At 38.1% G+C, this 20,610-nt stretch overlaps 1 protein-coding gene across 1 annotated transcript in view; it reads right to left on the bottom strand.

The window, feature by feature from the left end:
- ITFG1 (integrin alpha FG-GAP repeat containing 1) overlaps positions 1 to 20,610 on the bottom strand; it is a 285,005-nt gene that overhangs the window by 212,623 nt on the left and 51,772 nt on the right. The window contains exon 7 of the mRNA XM_040253601.1: positions 6,902 to 6,963. Coding sequence (XP_040109535.1) covers positions 6,902 to 6,963 — 62 coding nt within the window. The remainder of the gene's footprint in view (positions 1 to 6,901; positions 6,964 to 20,610) is intronic.

The following is a 20,610-nucleotide window of genomic DNA, read 5'->3' as shown; positions in this document are numbered from 1 at the left end:
TTTCACTCTCCTCTTTCACTTTCATCAAGAGGCTTTTTAGTTCCTCTTCACTTTCTGCCATAAGGGTGGTAGCATCTGCATATCTGAGGTTATTGATATTTCTCCTAGCAATCTTGACTCCAGCCTGTGCTTCTTCCAGCCCAGCATTTCTCATGATGTACTCTGCATAGAAGTTAAATAAGCAGGGTGACAATATACAGCCTTGACATACTCCTTTTCCTATTTGGAACCAGTCTGTTGTTCCATGTCCAGTTCTAACTGTTGCTTCCTGACCTGCATACAGGTTTCTCAAGACGCTGGTCAGGTAGTCTGGTATTCCCATCTCTTTCAGAATTTTCCAGTTTATTGTGATCTAAACAGTCAAAGGCTTTGACATAGTCAATCAAGCAGAAATAGATGTTTTTCTGGAACTCTCTTGCTTCTTCCATGATCTGGCGGATGTTGGCAATTGGATCTCTGGTTCCTCTGCCTTTTCTGAAACCAGCTTGAACATCAGGAAGTTCACGGTTCATGTACTGCTGAAGCCTGGCTTGGAGAATTTTGAGCATTACTTTACTAGCGTGTGAGAAGAGTGCAATTGTGCGGTAGTTTGAGCATTCTTTGGCATTGCCTTTCTTTGGGATTGGAATGAAAACTGACCTTCTCCAGTCCTGTGGCCACTGCTGAGTTTTCCAAATATGCTGGCACATTGAGTACAGCACTTTCACAGCATCATTTTTCAGGATTTGAAATAGCTCAACTGAAATTCCATCACCTCCACTAGCTTTGTTCATAGTAATGCTTTCTAAGGCCCACTTGACTTCACATTCCAGGATGTCTGGCTCTAGGTGAGTGATCACGCAATAGTGATTATCTTGGTCATGAAGATCTTTTTTGTACAGTTCTTCTGTGTATTCTTGCCGCGTCTTCTTAATATCTTCTGCTTCTATTAGTTCCATACCATTTCTGTCCTTTATCAAGCCCATCTTTGCATGAAATGTTTCCCTGGTATCTCTAATTTTCTTGAAGAGATCTCTAGTCTTTCCCATTCTGTTCTTTTCCTCTATTTCTTTGCATTGATCGCTGAGGAAGGCTTTCTTATCTCTTCTTTATTCTTTGGAACTCTGCATTCAGATGCTTATATCTTTCCTTTTCTCCTATGCTTTTCAGTTCTCTTCTTTTCACAGCTATTTGTAAGCCCTCCTTAGACAGCCATTTTGCTTTTTTGCATATCTTTTCCATGGCGATGGTCTTGATCCCTGTCTCCTGTACAATGTCACGAACCTCCGCCCACAGTTCATCAGGCACTCTATCTATCAGATCTAGTCCGTTAAATCTATTTCTCACTTCCACTGTATAATCATAAGGGATTTGACTTAGGTCATACCTGAATAATCTAGTGGTTTTCCCTACTATCTTCTATTTAAGTCTGAATTTGGCAATAAGGAGTTCATGATCTGAGCCACAGTCAGCTCCCGGTACTGTTTTTGCTGACTGTATAGAGCTTTCTATCTTTGGCTGCAAAGAATATAATAATCTAATTTTGGTATTGACCATCTGGTGATGTCCATGTGTTTCTTCTTGTGTCTTCTCTTTTGTTGTTGGAAGAGAGTGTTTGCTATGATTAGTGAGTTCTCTTGGCAAAACACTATTAGGCTTTGCCCTGCTCCATTCTGTACTCCAAGGCCAAATTTGCCTGTTACTCCAGGTTTTCTTGACTTCCTACTTTTGTATTCCAGTCCCCTATAATGAAAAGGACATCTTTTTTGGGTATTAGTTCTAAAAGGTCTTGTAGGTCTTCACAGAACCATTCAACTTCAGCTTCTTCAGTGTTACTGGTTGGGGCATAGACTTGGATACTGTGATATTGAATGGTTTGCCTCGGAAACGAACAGAGATCATTCTGTTGTTTTTGAGATTGCATCCAAGTACTGCATTTCTGACTCTTTTGTTGACCATGATGGCTACTCCATTTCTATTAAGGGATTCCTGTCCACAGTAGTAGATATAATGGTCATCTGAGTTAAATTCACCCATTCCAGTCCATTTTAGTTCCCTGATTCCTAGAATGTCAACGTTCAGTCTTGCCATCTCCTGTTTGACCACTTCCAATTTGCCTTGATTCATGGACCTAATATTCCAAGTTCCTATGCAATATTGCTCTTTACAGCATTGGATCTTGCTTCTATCACCAGTCATATCCACAGCTGGGTATTGTTTTTGCTTTGGCTGCATCCCTTCATTCTTTCTGGAGTTATTTCTCTACTGATCTCCAGTAGCATACTGGGCACCTCCCAACCTGGGGAGTTCCTTTTTCAGTATCCCATCATTTTGCATTTTCATATTTGCTTTTATCTAAAATGAACTTTTACAAAGTTTTTGTGAAGATAAGTAAAATAATGCATATAAAGTGCTTACCAGTTCAGCATATGCACAAATATGTACTTAGTCAACATTAATAGTTATTGACTAGGAATGCTAGTAGTAATACTATTATATCTGCTACCCATCACTGAATCAGCTAAACGCACTGCCATTGACAGGAGAGTTGACATTTTCTGCTTGAATTCCAATCACAGGTGCTATGTTGTAAGAAGTATCCTTTCAGGGATGACCACCTATGCTTTGGCCTGCAGGTTTTAATATTTAGTATTTAAACTGCCATATATATAATGTTAAAAATGATCAGGAAGCCACACATGATGACTATCATTGTATCTACATCTTTATTCACAGAAAGCAATGGTTCTTGACTTGAGGTGTACGTATTCTCCAGAGGACAGTGGGCAATGTATGGAGATATTTTGACTGTTTCAAGTGGGAGGTGCCTTCTAGAATCTAAGTGAACAGAGGCCAGGGATACTGCTAAACAAGTTAAAGGATAGATCTCCACAATAAAGAATCATCTGGCCTATGGCCAGTAGATGCTCAACATCATTAATTATTAGAGAAATACAAATCAAAACTATGATGAGGGACCACCTCACACCAATCAGAATGGCCATCATTAAAGTCTACAATAAAATTCTGGAGAGGGCGTGGAGAAAAGGGAACCCACCTACACTGTTGGCTGGGCTGTAAAGTGGTACAGCCACTGGAAAACAGTATGGAGGTTCCTCAGAAAACTGAGCCTCATATGATTCACCAATCCCACTCCTGGGCATATACCCAGACAAAACTATAACTTAAAAAGATACAGGCACTCCTATGTTCACAACAATTCTGATAATAAGAAAATGATTGTTGTAAGTTTTATAACAATTTTCATAAGTGTAAGTTTTGTAAAATGGGAGGATCACTTTTAATTAGTGACTGGACAATTTGCAGTAACATTAATTGGCTGAAAAGCCCTAAAAACATATAAAACCTTATTAGCTGGTAGCGTAATATGAGCTGCAGCAAATGCTTTTAGTCAGCTGTGGTGTCCGCAGCCCCACAGTAGATGCTCTAGGAAATCAGAAATTAACTGAAGACGAAGAGGAGTGCTAAGATGTGAGTGTAGGCAACTCTGACTGATGTGATGACATGTAGTAACCCCATGTTACAAGGAGTTAAAAAAACAGAGCAGTTGCTTCCATTTGGTCCACCCAGGATCATTAGGGAAGACTTTAAGGAAGACGTGGTATTTCAAATGGCTAATGCAGATGAGCAGGATTTTAGTGGTTGAAAGAAAAGGAAGAGTAGGGAAAGGATACGCACAGGAAACAGAGGACACAGAGTAGAAACTGGCTGATTTGGGCCAGAATATGGAAAGATAATGGAAGATTAGAAGAATAGCTTTACACAAGATCAGCAAAAGCCTTGACTCCTAAACTAAGTAGTTTGATCTTTTAAAAATTTATTGAGAAGCTTAAGTCCTAAATGTTTTAAGACTGAGAGTGAGATAAATAGAGCTTTCATTGTTGCAATTAATCTGGATACTGCATATCAGATGGAAAATCTGAAGATGGGGAAATAAGTAGAATTTACTATATCCGGGGCAACAGATGGATGATTAAAGGAGTGGAATGTTGGGGACAGATAAGGGATAGATATGAGAACACAGAATGCCTACCTAATAGAAAATACAAAGGAAGGTCTAATTGGGAACAGGAAAAGAAATTATTTTAGATAAGAGATATATCAAGGAAATGATTAGAAATGTAGCACTAGAAATCAAGGAAGAGAACAGAGAAGTATCATGAAAGGAAAGAGTTAAGAGAAGAATGGCAAATCAAGACCCATGAATAAACACCCATTACCCTTTAAGTTAGAAATTTTCAGTCTTGGCCCTTTTAGGCCAGATGATTTTTCTTCTTCCTTCCTTTTCTTTTAAAAATAGAGTTGATTTACAGTGTTGTGCCAATCTCTGCTGTATAGCAAAGTGACTCCATTATACACAGATATACATTCTTTTTTTAATATTCTTTACATTTTGGTTTATCTCAGGAGATTAGATAGAGTTTCCTGTGCTATATACAGTAGGATCCTGTTGTTTACCCACTCTGAATGTAGTAGTTTGCATTCAACAACTCCAAATTTCCAGTCCTCCCCTTTAGCAACCACAAGTCAGATCTCCATGTCTATGAGTCTATTTCTGATTTATAGGTAGGTTCATTTGTGCCACATTTTAGAATCCACATATAAGTGATATCATATATGTCTATCAGACTTACTTCACTTAGTATGAGAATCTCTAGTTGTTGCAAATAGCATTATTTCATTCTTTTTTATGTCTGAGTAATATTCCATAATATTTTTTATGTCTGAGTATATTCCATTATATATATACACACACACCACATCTTCTTTAACCATTCTTCTGTCAATGAACATTTAGGTTTTTCCCATTTTTTGGCAATTGTGAGTTATGTATGAACTTTGTTATGGTTCATAGCTATAAGAATTATTATGGTTATTGCTACCAAATGACTGCTATGTTATTGCTACCAAATGGAATTAATTGCTCTGTTTTTTAACTCCTTGTAACACGGGGTTAGTACATCTCATCACATCAGTCACAGTGGCCTACACTCACAGCTTAGCCCTCCTCCTCATCTTCTGTTAATTTCTGATCTACCAGAGTATCTACCGTGGCTGTGCACACCACAGCTGACTAAAAAGATTTGCTGCAGCTCATATACCTCTACTAGCTAATACGGCTTTATACGTTTTGAAGGCTTTTTGGTCAATTAATGTGTTATTGCAACTTGTCCAATCACTAATTAAAAATGATTCTTCCATTTTACAAAACTTAAACTTTATCTCAACTAGTTAATTTTGAGTCTACATTCTCCTTAATTTGTACTAATGAGTTTTATATTACTGATAACACAAACACCATGTGAATCCAGCTATTTTACCACAAGAAAAATCCTTAATCTCTATTGGCAAACAGACAATTTATTAATTTTGTTTAAAGAAAATAACAAAGGGAAAAAAGATCCCCTCCAAAATCTAGTCTCTTCATGATTTTTCTCCTGTGAAAGTTGCTTCATTTTATTACCTTTAAATCAGCCTAATCTGAGAGGAAATAAAATACTTAAAAGTAGTCCTTGATTATATAAATATATATTTATTAATAATGAGGCTTTTCTCTCCCAGATGGATATTAATAATCAAAATGACTGATTTTCTCACTTTCTAAAACCTCAAGATTCACTTGATTTCAAGGTCACCTGAAAATGAGTATCTCCTACTAGTGGAAGATTTCATATACAGTAACCATTAAGAATATAACAACTATATTTCTATCATCAGAAAAACAAATACAACTACATTTCAAAAAGATGTACATTAAACAGAGATAAATCTTTCCAGTGTAGAAGTCTTTCTTCTTTCTCCTTGCCTCATTAAAAAAGAAAGAAGGATCAGATTGCTTAGTTGGGGTGTAGTTAGTAATATTCAAAAGCCCTAATTTTATCTAAACAAAGCTCTTCACTTCTTCCTAGTTTCCTCCTATGAAGAAATCTGAGTTATGACTCTGCTGTAAGAGATGGCAAATAATGAATCTTCTTCCATGGGCTTGTGCTTTACATTTTTAAAGATCTGTTTATTGTTCATGAGTATTTTAACAAAAATCTCTTAAAATGCAATGGGTTTAATTTGGATTGAATAAAAGATAATCTAGAGTAAATAGCTGGGAAATCAAGTGATCTCAAACAAAAATTCTGTAAGTGTCTACCGTGGGCCAGGTACTTTACACACATTGTTTTACTTTAATCTTCACAGTCTATGAAACAGACATTCTTACTTCTGTTTCCCATATGAGAAAAGTGAGGTTTAATACTTGACCATTATTTAATGAATGTCACTCAGTTGGCCAATTTGGCTTGTCCTCAAATCTTATCCTCTATTATTTGAATTTTAAAACTTGGGGTAGTCTATTCTGCATTAATTCATCTTTCATATAATCTACCTCAAGCTAAAAATAAAATAAAACCATGATACCAGTTTGGGAATATTCTACTTGCAATTAAAAAAAATACTAGGGAAGGTTCGTTAATCCTGGTCAACTTGGCAGTAAATTTAGTGACTGTTGTTCTTATTTTTTTTATAGAAGACTGAAGGCAAAAGGAAAAATAAGTCTTTTAAAAGGGGTTTTCTTCAACAAACCATCATGCTGACAAATTAAATGACAGGCACCTCTCTCACCAGCTGACAGCCTAGCAGGGTCCCTGTTAACATGCGCATTAGGGCAGACTGATTGGTTTAATTGGCAGTCATGCTTAAAAACCTGCAGAGGAATTGATGCTGAATGAATCATTTCCTTCAGCAATATTCAGCAGTTTGAATGCAGCAATGCAACCAAAAGCTCTTAAAACTGTTCTATTTATTGTTGAAATCAATCGACCAAGTGATTACTTTCATTTTATTTTCTAAAACTGTGTGCTTTTCATTGAAAGCCATCATTTAAAAATGCTTAAAAGAAAAGATTTCTTACCAAATTTTCCCATATCTCAAACTGGAAGGTACTAGAAGCAGACAATGTCGTGAGGAATAAATCTAGGAGGAAAATTACAGAATTGTAAGCTTTGTTACTGATGTGTACATTTAAACAGGAAGAAATACAATACATAAAATCAGTTATAATACAGTTGTATTTAAACACATTTAAAATTATATATATATATACATATATTTATGCACATCAAATGATGCTTATTGACAGTTTATAAGATCTAGATCTAAGCAACATCAATGATGGGTAATGTGACTCCTTACAAGTTCAACAAGAAATGCTATCAGTATTTTTTTTTTTTTTGTCTAAGCACAAGGCATGTAGGATCTTATTTCCCTGACCGGGGATGAAATCTGTGCCCCCTGCAGTGGAATTGTGGAGTCTTAACTGCTGGACATCAGGAAAATCTATAAACTTTATTTCAATATGCTTGATCCATCAAAGAAAATAAAGCAGATGACCCTGTATTAATACAATTAAAGAAAATGCATTTAAAGGGAGCATTTAGTATTAGTCATTCAAAGGCATTCTTTACTTTTTTTTCTTTCATAACTCTAGTTCATTTTCTTATAGCAATATTTTTAAAAGTACCAATATAATCTCAGATAGGTCTCTTAAGCTAAAAAAAATATTTTTCTATAATGATAATTGATAGTTCCACAACTAGTCCCACTGTTCCTAACGGATACATCATCCGACGCAAAGAAAACAAGACAATTAGAGACCACCTGCATATTCTTTCTGGTAGACAGTGATAACAATTATAGAATGAAACAACAAAAATATGTTTTAGGGACCAGTGCTACCCTACACAATGATGCAATTAAATGCATCTTTTTAAACATTTTATATTTTTTAATTAACTTATCTTTTTGAAGGATAATTGCTTTACAGAATTTTGCTCTTTTCTGTCAAATCTCACCAAGAATCAGGCATAGCTATACATGCATCCCCTCTCTTTTGAACCTCCCTCCTATCTCCCTCCCCATCCAACTCCTCTAGATTGATACAGACCCTGTTTGAGTTTCCTGAGCCATACAGCAAATTCTCATTGGCTATCTGTTTTACATATGGTAATACAAGTTTACATGTTACCCTTGCCATACATCCCATCCTCTCCTCCCCTCTTCCAATGTCCATAAGTCTATTAATATGTCTGTTTCTCCACTGTTGCCTTGTAAATAAATTCTTCAGAATCATTTTTCTAGATTCCATATGTATGTGTTAGAATACGAAATTTATTTTTCTCTTTTTGACCTAATACACTCTGTATAATAGGTTCTAGGTTCATCCACCTCATTAGAACTGATTCAACTGGCATTCCTTTTTATGGCCAAGTAATATTCCATTGTAGCACTACTTCTTTATCCATTCATCTGTCGATGGACAAATAGGCTGCTTCCATGTTCTAGGTATTGTAAACAGTGCTGCAATGAACAATGGGATACATGAGTCTCTTTCAATTACAATGTTCTCAGGGTATATGCCTAGGAGTGGGATTGTTGGGTCATACGGTGGTTTTACTCCTAGTTTTTAAAGGAATCTCCATACCATCTGCCCATAGTGGCTGTATCAATTTATATTCCCACCAACAGTGCAAGAGCATTCCCTTTTCACCATAATCTCTCCATGGTTATGGAGAAAGACTTTTTGATGACGGCCATTCTGACTGGTGTGAAGTGATATCTCATTGAAGTTTTGATTTGCATTTCTCTAATAATGTATAGGGGACTGGAATGCAAAAGTAGGAAGTCAGAAAACACCTGGAGTAACAGGCAAATTTGGCCTTGGAATACAGAATGAAGCAGGGCAAAGACTAATAGAGTTTTGCCAAAAGAATGCACTGGTCATGGAGAAGGCAATGGCACCCCACTCCAGTACTCTTGGCTGGAAAATCCCATGGACGGAGTAGCCTGGTAGGCTGCAGTCCACGGGGTCCCCAAGAGTTGGACACGACTGAGCAACTTCACTTTCACTTTTCACCTTCATACACTGGAGAAGGAAATAGCAGCCCACTCCAGTGTTCTTGCTTGGAGAATCCCAGTGACAGGGGAGCCTGGTGAGCTGCCGTCTATGGGGTTGCACAGAGTCAGACATGACTGAAGTGAATTAGCAGTAGCAGACCATTTCTATATTTGACAAGTTGTTGATATAATTAATATCAATGGAATCTAATTTGAGTAGTGATTATTAGCTGTTAAATGCTGAAAATAGAAATTATATTTAAAGGTTTATTTAGTTACTTAAGGAGTTTGATAAAACTTAACATTTTGGTAGTTATTCCCAGTTCTTTTTTCTTCCTATTTAAGAACAAAATGGTAATGTCAGTTGCCTTTTTTGATTTAAAGAAAAAAAAAAATAGAGTCACAAACAGTTGACTCAACTGGAGTGATCTATTTGGATGCACTGCTTATCTTTCAACACAGACTTTTATTTTCTAAATTATTTCAGATGAAAATTGTATTGCTGGACATTTTGGTAGGTATTGACTTCTGTGTTATTCTTTCGCCCTTAATTCTTAATAATTCTAGCTATGGAAATTGTCATAGAACTTTGTGACACACTATTCCCCCTCCTTTTTTATTCTGTAACAGGCATATAGAATAAAAAGTTCATCCTTAAAAAAAAAGAATGCTCTGGTCATAGAAAACGCCCTCTTCCAACAACACAAGAGAAGACTCTAAACATGGACATCACCAGATGGTCAACACTGAAATCAGATTGATTATATTCTTTGCAGCCAAAGATGGAGAAGCTCTATACAGTCAACAAAAACAAGACCAGGAGCTGACTGTGGCTCAGATCATGAACTCTTTATTGCCAAATTCAGACTGAAATTGAAGAAAGTAGGGAAAACCACTAGAACATTCAGGTATGACCTAAATCAAATCCCTTATGATTATACAGTGGAAGTGAGAAATAGATTTAAGGGACTAGATCTGATAGATAGAGTGCCTGATGAACTACGGACTGAGGTTCCTGACACTGTATAGGAGACAGGGATCAAGATCATCCCCATGGAAAAGAAATGCAAAAAAGCAAAATGGCTGTCTGAGGAGGCCTTACAAATAGCTGTGAAAAGAAGAGAAGTGAAAATCAATGGAGAAAAGGAAAGATATAAGCATCTGAATGCAGAGTTCTAAAGAATAGCAAGGAGACATAAGAAAGCCTTCCTCAGTGATCAGTGCAAAGAAATAGAGGAAAACAACAGAATGGGAAAGACTAGAGATCTCTTCAAGAAAATTAGAGATACCAAAGGAACATTTCATGCAAAATACGGGCTCAATAAAGGACAGAAATGGTCTGGACCTAACAGAAGCAGAAGTTATTAAGAAGACGTGGCAAGAATACACAGAAGAACTGTACAAAAAAAATCTTCAAGACCAAGAAAATCATGATGGTGTGATCACTCACCTGGAGCCAGACATCCTGGAATGTGAAGTCAAGTGGGCCTTGGAAAGCATCACTATGAACAAAGCTAGTAGAGGTGATGGAATTTCAGTTGAGCTATTTCAAATCCTAAAAGATGATGCTGTGAAAGTATTGCACTCAATATGCCAACAAATTTGGGAAACTCAGCAGTGGCCACAGGACTGGAAAAGGTCAGTTTTCATTCCAATCCCAAAGAAAGGCAATGCCAAAGAATGCTCAAACTACCGTACAATTGCACTCATCTCATGCATTGGAGAAGGAAATGGCACCCCACTCCAGTGTTCTTGCCTGGAAAATCCCAGGGACGAGGGAGCCTGGTGGGCTGCCATCTATGGGGTCGCACAGAGTTGGACACGACTGAAGTGTCTTAGCAGCAGCAGCACCCACTAGTAAAGTAATGCTCAAAATTCTCCAAGTCATGCTTCAGCAATACGTGAACCGTGAACTTCCAGATGTTCCAGCGGTTTTAGAAAAGGCAGAGGAACCAGAGATCAAATTGCCAACATTCGCTGGATCAGCAAAAAAGCAAGTGAGTTCCAGAAAAACATCTATTTCTGCTTTATTGACTATGCTAAAGCCTTTGACTGTGTGGATCACAATAAACTGTGGAAAATTCTGAGAGAGATGGGAATACCAGACCACTTGACATGCCTCTTGAGAAACCTGTATGCAGGTCAGGAAGCAACAGTTAGAACTGGACATGAAAGATATTTTTCCATCCTCTCACTTTTAGTCTATATGTGTCTTGAGGTCTGAAGTGGGTTTCTTGTCAAAAGCATATAAATGGGTCTTGTTTTTGTATCCATTCAGCCAGTCCATGTCTTTTGGTTCAAGCATTTAATCCATTTACTTTTAAAGTAATTATCGAGATACACACACACACACACACACACACACACACACACACAGACACACACACTTCTATTGCGATTTTTTTGTTTGGGGTTACCTTTTTAGATCTTTTTTCTTCTTTTGTATTTCTTGACTATATAAGTCCCTTTAACATTTGTTGTAAAGCTGGTTTGGCGGTACTGAATTCTCTTAACTTTTGCTTGTCTGAAAAGTTTTTTATTTCTCCATCAATTGTGAATGAGATCCTTGCTGGGTACAGTAATCTTGGTTGTAGATTTTTTCCTTTCAGTACTTTAAATATATTCTGCCATACCCTTCTGGCCTGCAGAGTTTCTGTTGAAAGATCAGCTGTTAAGTGTGTGGGATTTCCCTTGTATGTCATCTGCTGCTTCTCCATTGGTGCTTTTGATATTCTTTCTTTGTGTTTAGTCTTTGTTAGTTTGATTAGTATGTGTCTGGGCATGTTTCTCCTTGGGTTTATACTGTATGGGACTCTTTGTGCCTCTTGGTCTTGCTTGACTATTTCCTTTTCCATATTGGGGAAATTTTCAACTATAATCTCTTCAAAAATTTTCTCATATCCTTTCTTTTTCTCTTTTTCTCCTGAGACCCCTATAATTTGAATGTTGGTGCACCTGATATTGTTCCAGAAGTCTCTGAGACTATCCTCAACTCTTTTCATTCTTTTTACTTTATTTTGCTCTTCAGAAGTTATTTCCACCATTTTATCTTCCAGCTCACTGCTTCAGATAGTCTGCTACTGATTCCTTCTAGAGTATTTTTAATTTCAGTAATTCTGTTGTTTGTCTCTGCATGCTTATTCTTTAATTCTTCTAGGTCTTTGTTAATTGATTCTTGCATTTTCTCCATTTTCCTTTCAAGGTTTTTGATCATCTTTACTATCATCATTCTGAATTCCTTTTTGCCTGTTTGCTCATTTATTTGGACTTCTGCGTTTCTAGTTTGTTCCTTCATGTGTGTAGTATTTCTCTTTTTTATTTTTTTTTTGTTGCTGTTTACTTTATTTATTTATTTATTTTTTATTTTACTTTATAATTCTGTATTGGTTTTGCCATACATTGACATGAATCCACCATGGGTATACATGCGTTCCCAATATATTTTAAACTTATTGTGTTTGAGGTCTCCTTTTCCCAGGCTTCAAGGTTGAATTCTTTCTTACTTTTGGTTTCCGCCCCCTAAGGTTGGTCCAGTGGTTTGTGTAAACTTCCTATAGGGTGAGATCTGTGTTGAGTTTTTGTTTGTTTTTTCTCTGATGGGCAAGGCTGAGTGACAGTGACATCTGCTGATATTGGATTTATAGTTTTGTTTGTTATTCAGATGAGGTGCTACTGCACAGGGTGCTACTGGTGGGTGGGTGATGCTGGTTCTTGTATTCACGTGGTTTCCTTTGTGTGAGTTCTCACTATTTGATACTCCCTAGGGTCAGTTCTCTGGTAGTCTAGGGTCTTGTAGTCAGTGCTACCATTCCAAAGGCTCAGTGCTTGATCTCTTGCTGGAAACGAAGATTCCACAAGTGGTTTGTTATGGTATTAAGTAAGATTAAAACAAATATGCAAAAACGAGAAACTAAAGATGAATCACAGACAAATGGCAGTTAGAAAATCAGGCAAATAATAATTAAAATAATGGAATATACACATACACATATACGCCAAAGAGTAAAGTCAAAACAGTCCAACAAAAATATAGTAGGTTGACCCCGTGAACAAAGGAAATAAAAAATTATATTTACCAGTTAAAAACAAAACTAAAGCACAAACTGGAAAACAAAACTAAAGCAAGGTGCCAAGTAGGGAATAAAGCACTGTAAACAAAACAAACAAATATGTTGAGAGGAAAGGAAAGAATAGATATGCAAAGTTAAATAGAGGTAGATGAAGATTTATATACGTTAAGGATTAACTGCAAGGGAAAAAGAACAGTCGGAAAAGCAAACAAAGGAATAAATGTAGAAAAAGTAATAATAAGTTTAAAAAATTAAAAATTTAAATTTAAAAAAGAGACAGAAAAAAAAAAAAAGAGGAAAACTCCAGAGACCTGCAAAAGCCCAACACAGAGGCAGAGGTTTATGACAACAATAAAAATGTGACTGAGGAAAAAGAAAAAAAAAAAGCTCAAAAGCTTAACTGGATTTATTAGTGCTAATAAAATCGACAACTACAACACAAGGGGAAAAAAGGAAAAAAAGAAAAAAAAGAAAAAATTCAAAAGAATCTACAGAACAAGTCAAAAAAAGGAATAACAAATATTTTTGTTCAGTCAGGAGTAACAAATGTTTTTGTTCAGTCACTGCTGTTAGAGTTCTTTCCCTTGCTGGGAGTCACAGTCCACCTTAGGATAACCTCCAACACTGTGCTGTTCTCTGGACCTGCTGTGGATGCAGCTCAGATTCTAATCTGGTCTTACTCTTGTGTGTTCTTGGCCTCCAACGTCCACAGCTATCAGAACTAGTACAGTTTCTTTTGTGGGAGCTCTCAATAGCCTTTTATATATTCCACGGACAGAAAGTCTGCCTAGTTGATCGTGTGGATTTATGTGCAGCTTGAACCTAGACAGCATATTAAAAAGCAGACATTACTTTGCCAACAAAGGTCCATCTAGTCAAAGCTATAGTTTTTCCAGCTGTCATGTACGGATGTGAGAGTTGGACTATGAAGAAAGCTAAGCACCGAGAACTGATGCTTTTGAACCATGGTGTTGGAGAAGACTCTTGAGTTCCTTGGACAGCAAGGAGATCCAATCAGTCCATTCTAAACGAAAGCAGTCCTGAATATTCATTGGAAGGACTGATGCTGAAGCTGAAACTGCAAGACCTTGGCCACCCGATATGAAGAACTCACTCATTGGAAAAGAACCTCATGCTGGGAAAGATTCAAGGCAGCAGGGGAAAGGGACGACAGAGGATGAGACGACGGTTGGATGGCATCACCGACTCAATGGACATGAGTTTGAGTAAGCTCCGGGAGTTGGTGATGGACAGGGAGACCTGGTGTGTTGCTGTCCATGGGGTCACAAAGAGTCGGACATGACTGAGCGACTGAACTGAACTATACAGGTAATGGGAACGTTTTGGGTCTTCTTCCTTAGCCACACTGCGCCTGAGTTTCAACTGTTTTATTTCCACCTCAGCATGTGGGTCGTCCACAGGGGTTTCCTCCTAAGGTTGCCCCAGAGGACCTGGGTTTAACCAGGTATGGATGTGCTGCAGTTGCTTGGGTTGGAGGGGTCTGGCAGCACCAGGTATTCAGGGGGGTTGGCAGCTAGGGCAGTAGGAAATATAGTGCTCTAGGAGGGTATGGCAACCACTATAGGCCAATATGCTCCAGTATTCTTTGTTGGAGAAGCCCCCTCCATGACAGAAAAGCCTGGCAGGCCACAGTCTACAGGGTCGCAAAGAGTCGGACACGACTGAAGGTACCCTGCGGGCATAGTTGCCTGTGGCAGCTAGGCCTCAGTGAGAGTTGAGCGTGAAGGTGGTGCAGCTGCTTGGCTCATGGGGACCCTGGCAGCACCAAGTGTGCAGGGACAAGTACTGCCTCCGCCATAGGAGTTATGGCCCTCTGGTTTTTTTCCGAGCCTCTTGTAGCTGGCGATCAGAAAGCTTCTTTGGCCAGTCTTTCTCTGTAGCTCCATCGGTATAGGCACTTAAAGGGCTCCCTTGCCTAGGGTCCTTCTCTGTAGTTTCGCAAGTCAGGCACATAGAGGGGGCCCTCCTGGCTGGGGTTCTACTCTGTAGATTGGCGTTTCAGGCACTTAAAGGGGCATTCTGGGTGGGGCCCTACTCTGTAGTTCGGTGCATCAGTCACTTAGAGGAGTACCCTGGGTGGGGTCCTACTATGTACTCAAATGCATCAGGCATTTAATGGGCCAGCCTCTCTATTGTTCAGCTGCCAATGCTGGCATGTGGGGAGAGAGAGGCTATGGTGATGGCTCCACCCCCTATGTGTGACTCAGCAGTACTGCCTTGCTTCCATGACTGCCTGGCTTTCCTCCACTAGCATTTCCCACCATGATCTCCTACCTCACATCCCCTCAATCTGTTTCTCTGCAGTCAACAGCAGCCCTCGCCCTGGGGTTGCTCCACAATCCCTAAATTCCAGCTCCCAGCTACTGCACCTTCCAGGGGACCAGCATTTTTGTCCGGGGTATGTATGGCTGCAGCAAGTACTCTGATTCTCATTCCATTTAGGCTTCCATAGATCAGCTGTTTCACGCTCAGCCTTAAATGTTTCTCCTCTGACTCAGACAACTGCCCCAATGTGGGGATCAGACCGCTGCTTCAGTTCCACCACCCACAGAAGGCAGGTCCAGTCCTACTAACACTCCCTTCCCCCTCAGTTCTTTTGTCCTACCAAGTTTTGCACAGTTCTATATATTCTTTTCCACTGGTCAGGTACTCCTGTCCACTCTCAGCTGGTGTTCTGCATGCACTTCTGTGTCTGAAGGAGTATTCCTGATGTATCCATGGAGAGAAATGTACTCCACGTCCACCTACTGCTCCGCCATCTTGTTCCTCCTCTATTCTTTACTTTTACAAACAATTATGTGTACTACTTTTATATCTTACACATTTTAAGACAGGCTATATATTTTTAAAAGATAGTCTAATCATAATCACATTTTTGCTTTCTCACTATAAAAGCAACACTTTACTATATATCATAGTCAGATTTCAGTATTATTTATTAATTTATTTTTAAAAATTATTTATTCTTAATTGGAGAATAACTGCTTTACAGTACTGTGTTGTTTATGCCAAACATTAACATGAATCAGCCATAGGTATACATATCTGCCCTCCCTCTTGAACCTCCCTCCCATCTCCTACCCCATCCCACCCCCTCTAGGTTGTCATGGAGCACTGGGTTTGAGCTCCCTATGTCATACAGAGAATTATGACTGGCAATCTGTTTCACATATGGTAATGTATACATTTCAATGCGACTCTCTCAAAGCATCCCACCCTGTTCTTCCTCTACTTTGTCCACAAGTCTGTTCTCTGTGTCTCCGTCTCCACTGAATTTCAGCATTATTTTAAATAATAGTATTACAGCACCCACAATCATTAGCACACATGTTAAGTGAGCAATAAACTGTATTTCAAATTTTAAGTAGTACAATTATTTCCATATATTTCAACTAAAAAGTTTTATTAAAAATGCAAGAATTTAAAAAAGATGGTTTGAAAAACAGTAGGTTGACATTCAAACAACCTATTAATGCAAAGGCCAGGTAATCTGCAAGTCTATTCTAGCAGCATCATTTATTACTTTTGTGAATGGCAATTTTATTTAATGAACATGAAAGTTTTAAAATGATGAGCTGACTCAAAGGAATATTAAAATGACATCCTTCTACACTTTTAAAAGATGAAAGTGGTATAAAGATCATGACTATCTCAAAAGGTTTTCTTTTTCATCCAATTAAATACATTTAGGAAACTATCATTCATATGTTTTCTATAAAGGCTTCATATGAATTTAATGAAGCAATTTAAATAATAATCATAATGATAAAGATTTTCATAGAACCCTCTGAAGGCTAAGTAACTTGTTAACTTTTATTATTTTGTGTGCTGCTTGTGTGCCTGAGTGCTAAAGCTGCTTCAGTCATGTCCGACTGTTTGCAACCCTTGGACTGTAGCCAGCCAGGTTCATCTGTCCATAGGGATTCTCCAGACAAGAATACTGGAATGGGTTGCTATGTCCTCCTTCAGGGGATCTTCCCAACCCAGGGATGGAACCTGTATCTTTTCAGTCTCCTGAATTGGTAGGTGAGTTCTTTACCACTAGCATCACCTGGGAAGCCCAGCTGAACCCAAAACTAACTCCGAGAAAGTGGAACAATTGTCTATGTCAATGTATCAAATATCTCTACATTTATTTCACCACACTAGGGATGCTTCGCCTATGAATACAAATATATTGGTTTTTATTTTTATCTTTGGTCAATTTGGACTTTTTATTTATTTCTGGTTGCACTGGGTCTTTGTTGCTGCAAGTGGGGCAAGTGGAGGCTACTCTTCTTTGCATACCATGAGCTTCTCTTGTTGCAAAGAATGGGATCTAGAGTGTATGGGCTCAGTAGTTGCAGCTTTCAGACTCTAGACCAACAGTTCAGTAGTTGTGGCACACAGACTTGGTTGCTCTGAGGCATGTGGAATATTCCCAGGTAAGGGATCAAACCCATGTCACCTGCATCAGCAGGTGCATTCTTATCCACTATACCATAAGGAAAGTCTGAAATATAGTCTTTTGTAATGGTAATTTCTTTAATATGTTTAATCATATACTCCCAATGAAGTGTTTATCTCCATACTCCACTAGGAAAACTCCCAAACAACATCTGTGATTTGCGAGATGACATACCTACAATCAATCTTCTCTCTTTCACCCATGGATCCTTCACACTGTCATCAGCATGATTAAAACAGAAAAGTGCAAATTTGATCTCATTCCTTCTCTTCCAGGATATAGGGTAAATCTCATGGGTCAGGTGAAAGCCTACCTACCTACATTTCTAGGCTCATTTCTTGCTACTCCCATGATGTTTGTTGATTCTATTTTCACAGCTTCACTAATTATTTAATAAGACTTTGAAAAACAGTAAAGTAAGATGAGGGACTGGAAGTACCTTATAAATCAGATTTAAAAAAAATTCACTTCATCGTTCAATTATATAAAGGAGTTGCAGGAAAATAATTTATTTTGCAAAGAAATAAAAATAGAGACAATTATTTAATAACAACTCAACATGCAGAATAATGCCTCAGAGTTTGAATGAGAATAACAGCTTGAAAAAAAATTTGGTCAACAAAGCAATAAAGTTCTTACCATCCTATATAGTTAAGAGTATTGTATACGATAAAATTAAAGGAAATGTACTCAGTAAAACTAATGGGTGCTGTGACATGTCACTGAGACTACTCAAGACTGTATATTGTCATCCTGCTTAATTTAACTTACATGCAGCGTACATCATATGAAATGCTGGGCTGGATGAATCACAAGCTGATATCAAGATTGCTGGGAGAAATAACAACAACCTCAGGTATGCAGATGATACCTCTCTAATGGCAGAAAGTGAAGAGGAATAAAAGAGCCTATTGATGAGGCGGAAAGGGGATTGTAAAAAAGCTGGCTTGAAACTCAACATTCAAAAAACTAAGATCACGGCAACTAGTCCCATCACTTCATGGTAAACAGAAGAGGAAAAAGTGGAAGCAGTGACATATTTCATTTTCTTAGACTCCAAAATCATTGTAAATGGGGACTGCAGCCATGAAATTAAAAGACACTTGCTCCCTGGAAGAAAAGCAATGACAAAGGTAGACAGTGTATTAAAAAACAGAGATATCACATTGTATACAAAGGTCCATTTGATCAAAGCTATTGTTTTTCCATTAGTCATGTATGGATGTAAGAGTTGGACCATAAAGAAAGCTGAGTGCTGAAGAGTGGATGCTTTCGAACTGTGGTACTAGAGAAGACTCTTGAGAGTCCCTTGGGCTATAAGGAGATCAGTCAATCCTAAAGGAAATCAACCCCGAATACTCACTGGAAGGACTGATGCTAAAACTGAAACTGTTACTTTGGCCACCTGATGCAAAAAGCCAACTCACTGGAAAGACCGTGATGCTGGGAAAGATTGAAGGCCAAAGGAGAACGGGGTGGCAGAGGATGAGATGGTTAGATAGCATCACTGACACAACGGACATGAATTTGAGCAAACTCCGGGAGATAGTGAAGGACAGGCGAGCCTGGCATGCTGTAGTCCATGGGGTTGCAAAGATTCAGACACAATTTAAAGACTGAAGAACAACAAATAAAGACAGTAGAATTAGATGGCTTTTGCAAAGCTCAACTCAGGAAATACAGGAATGATACAAAGCCTGAGCATGAGTAATAAATTAAAAGCTAAGTGTGAAAGCCTCTTGGGGAGCAAAACAAGAGTTTTTTACCTCCAGTCTGAAGGGCAAGGAAAGCTGATGAATAAGACCAGAAGTTAATGGTCTTAATGGTAAGAGTAGAAGAACTCTGAGTGAGGGCCTAGAAGAGTTCTGAAAGTGAAATCCAAGTACTAATCAAGATTAGTATTAAGATTAGCTTAATACTTAATTAAGATTAGTATCAAGATTAGCTAACCTTCCAAGATGGGGTGTGTTCATGGTGGTATGGCTGTAGACAAGAAGGTTAAATTCTCAACTTAAGCAGCTCTGCTATGTTAAGGTTAGAGCCTTAGATAGTAAAATGTGATACTAGACCCAGGGGATAGGAACACCTAGTTGATAATATGAAAATCCTGAATCCCCAGATTTACTTGAATGGATTTTCAGAGCCTTCAGAAGTGGACTGTTAGAGACTGACACTCTCTCATTTGAAGATGATGGAGAAATTACCCCTAAAGGCTAGCTCTCTTGGTGAAAAAATTTTCTACCTCATTAGGCAACATTGCTCTCACTTCCTGCAGTCTGTCCCATCTTCTCTGCTGCCATTAAGCCAAAAATGGGTTAAGTACAAGATACTTGACTAGGAATGTGATGGTCATTTGAGGGAGAAAGGGACTATAGCCTGAATTACATGCAGTAGCTAGCTAACAGGCCCTGGTAGGAACCAGGAGAGGAAGCATGAGACTGTATTGTGAGGGCAGGGGCTGAGGAGTGCATAGAGAAGATGGGGTGCAGAATGAGATACAATAAGGGGTTGGGGATATGGTGATTACATTGGATCTCATCTACTGTAGAAGTGGCAACAACTCATTTTACAGCAGTAAAGCTATATATTCTGGATATGGGTTTGCCTTTCCCATTTTGAAAACTAATTTTAAAATGCTAACAGCAATATCATGATGATAACTGACATCACTGGCATTCAATTGAAGAAATAAGCTGTATCAAAAGACTGCCATTACGAGTTCGTGAAAAATTCAAGATATAAGTCCCAAAGTCAATTGAATCCTTGTTCATTAGATTCTTTTAACAAGTAGAACAGTGAAAATAGTCAACGTACACGCACTTTCTTCTCCTCAAAATAGACAGTCAGGTGTGTGCAAAAACATTAAATGGCTTATGCTTCAATTATCTCCACTCATAGTTTGAAAGGACCAAGCTTTACTGCATTTTAATCATTGCCAAGTGCAGCACAGTCTTCCTTTCAAATGAAGAACCCTTCGGTTAATGCTGGCATCAAAAGGAAGCCTTGGGAATTTAGAAACTTGAATTGTAAGTTTAACTACGTGAACTAAACCATGTTAGGAAAAATCAAAACAAAGATTAATCATTAATAATGGGCATCTAACATCCTTTTGATATACTATGGTATGAAGGAAGAGATTAAAAATTGTCATTTCTGGCATTGTATTCAGTATATTTCAATCTTTTAAGA

The sequence above is a fragment of the Oryx dammah genome, unplaced genomic scaffold (assembly GCF_014754425.2).
Source record: "Oryx dammah isolate SB20612 unplaced genomic scaffold, SCBI_Odam_1.1 HiC_scaffold_13, whole genome shotgun sequence".
Taxonomy (NCBI): Eukaryota; Metazoa; Chordata; class Mammalia; order Artiodactyla; family Bovidae; genus Oryx; species Oryx dammah.
Note: the sequence above shows the minus strand (reverse complement) of the source record. Positions and strands in the feature narration are given on the sequence as shown.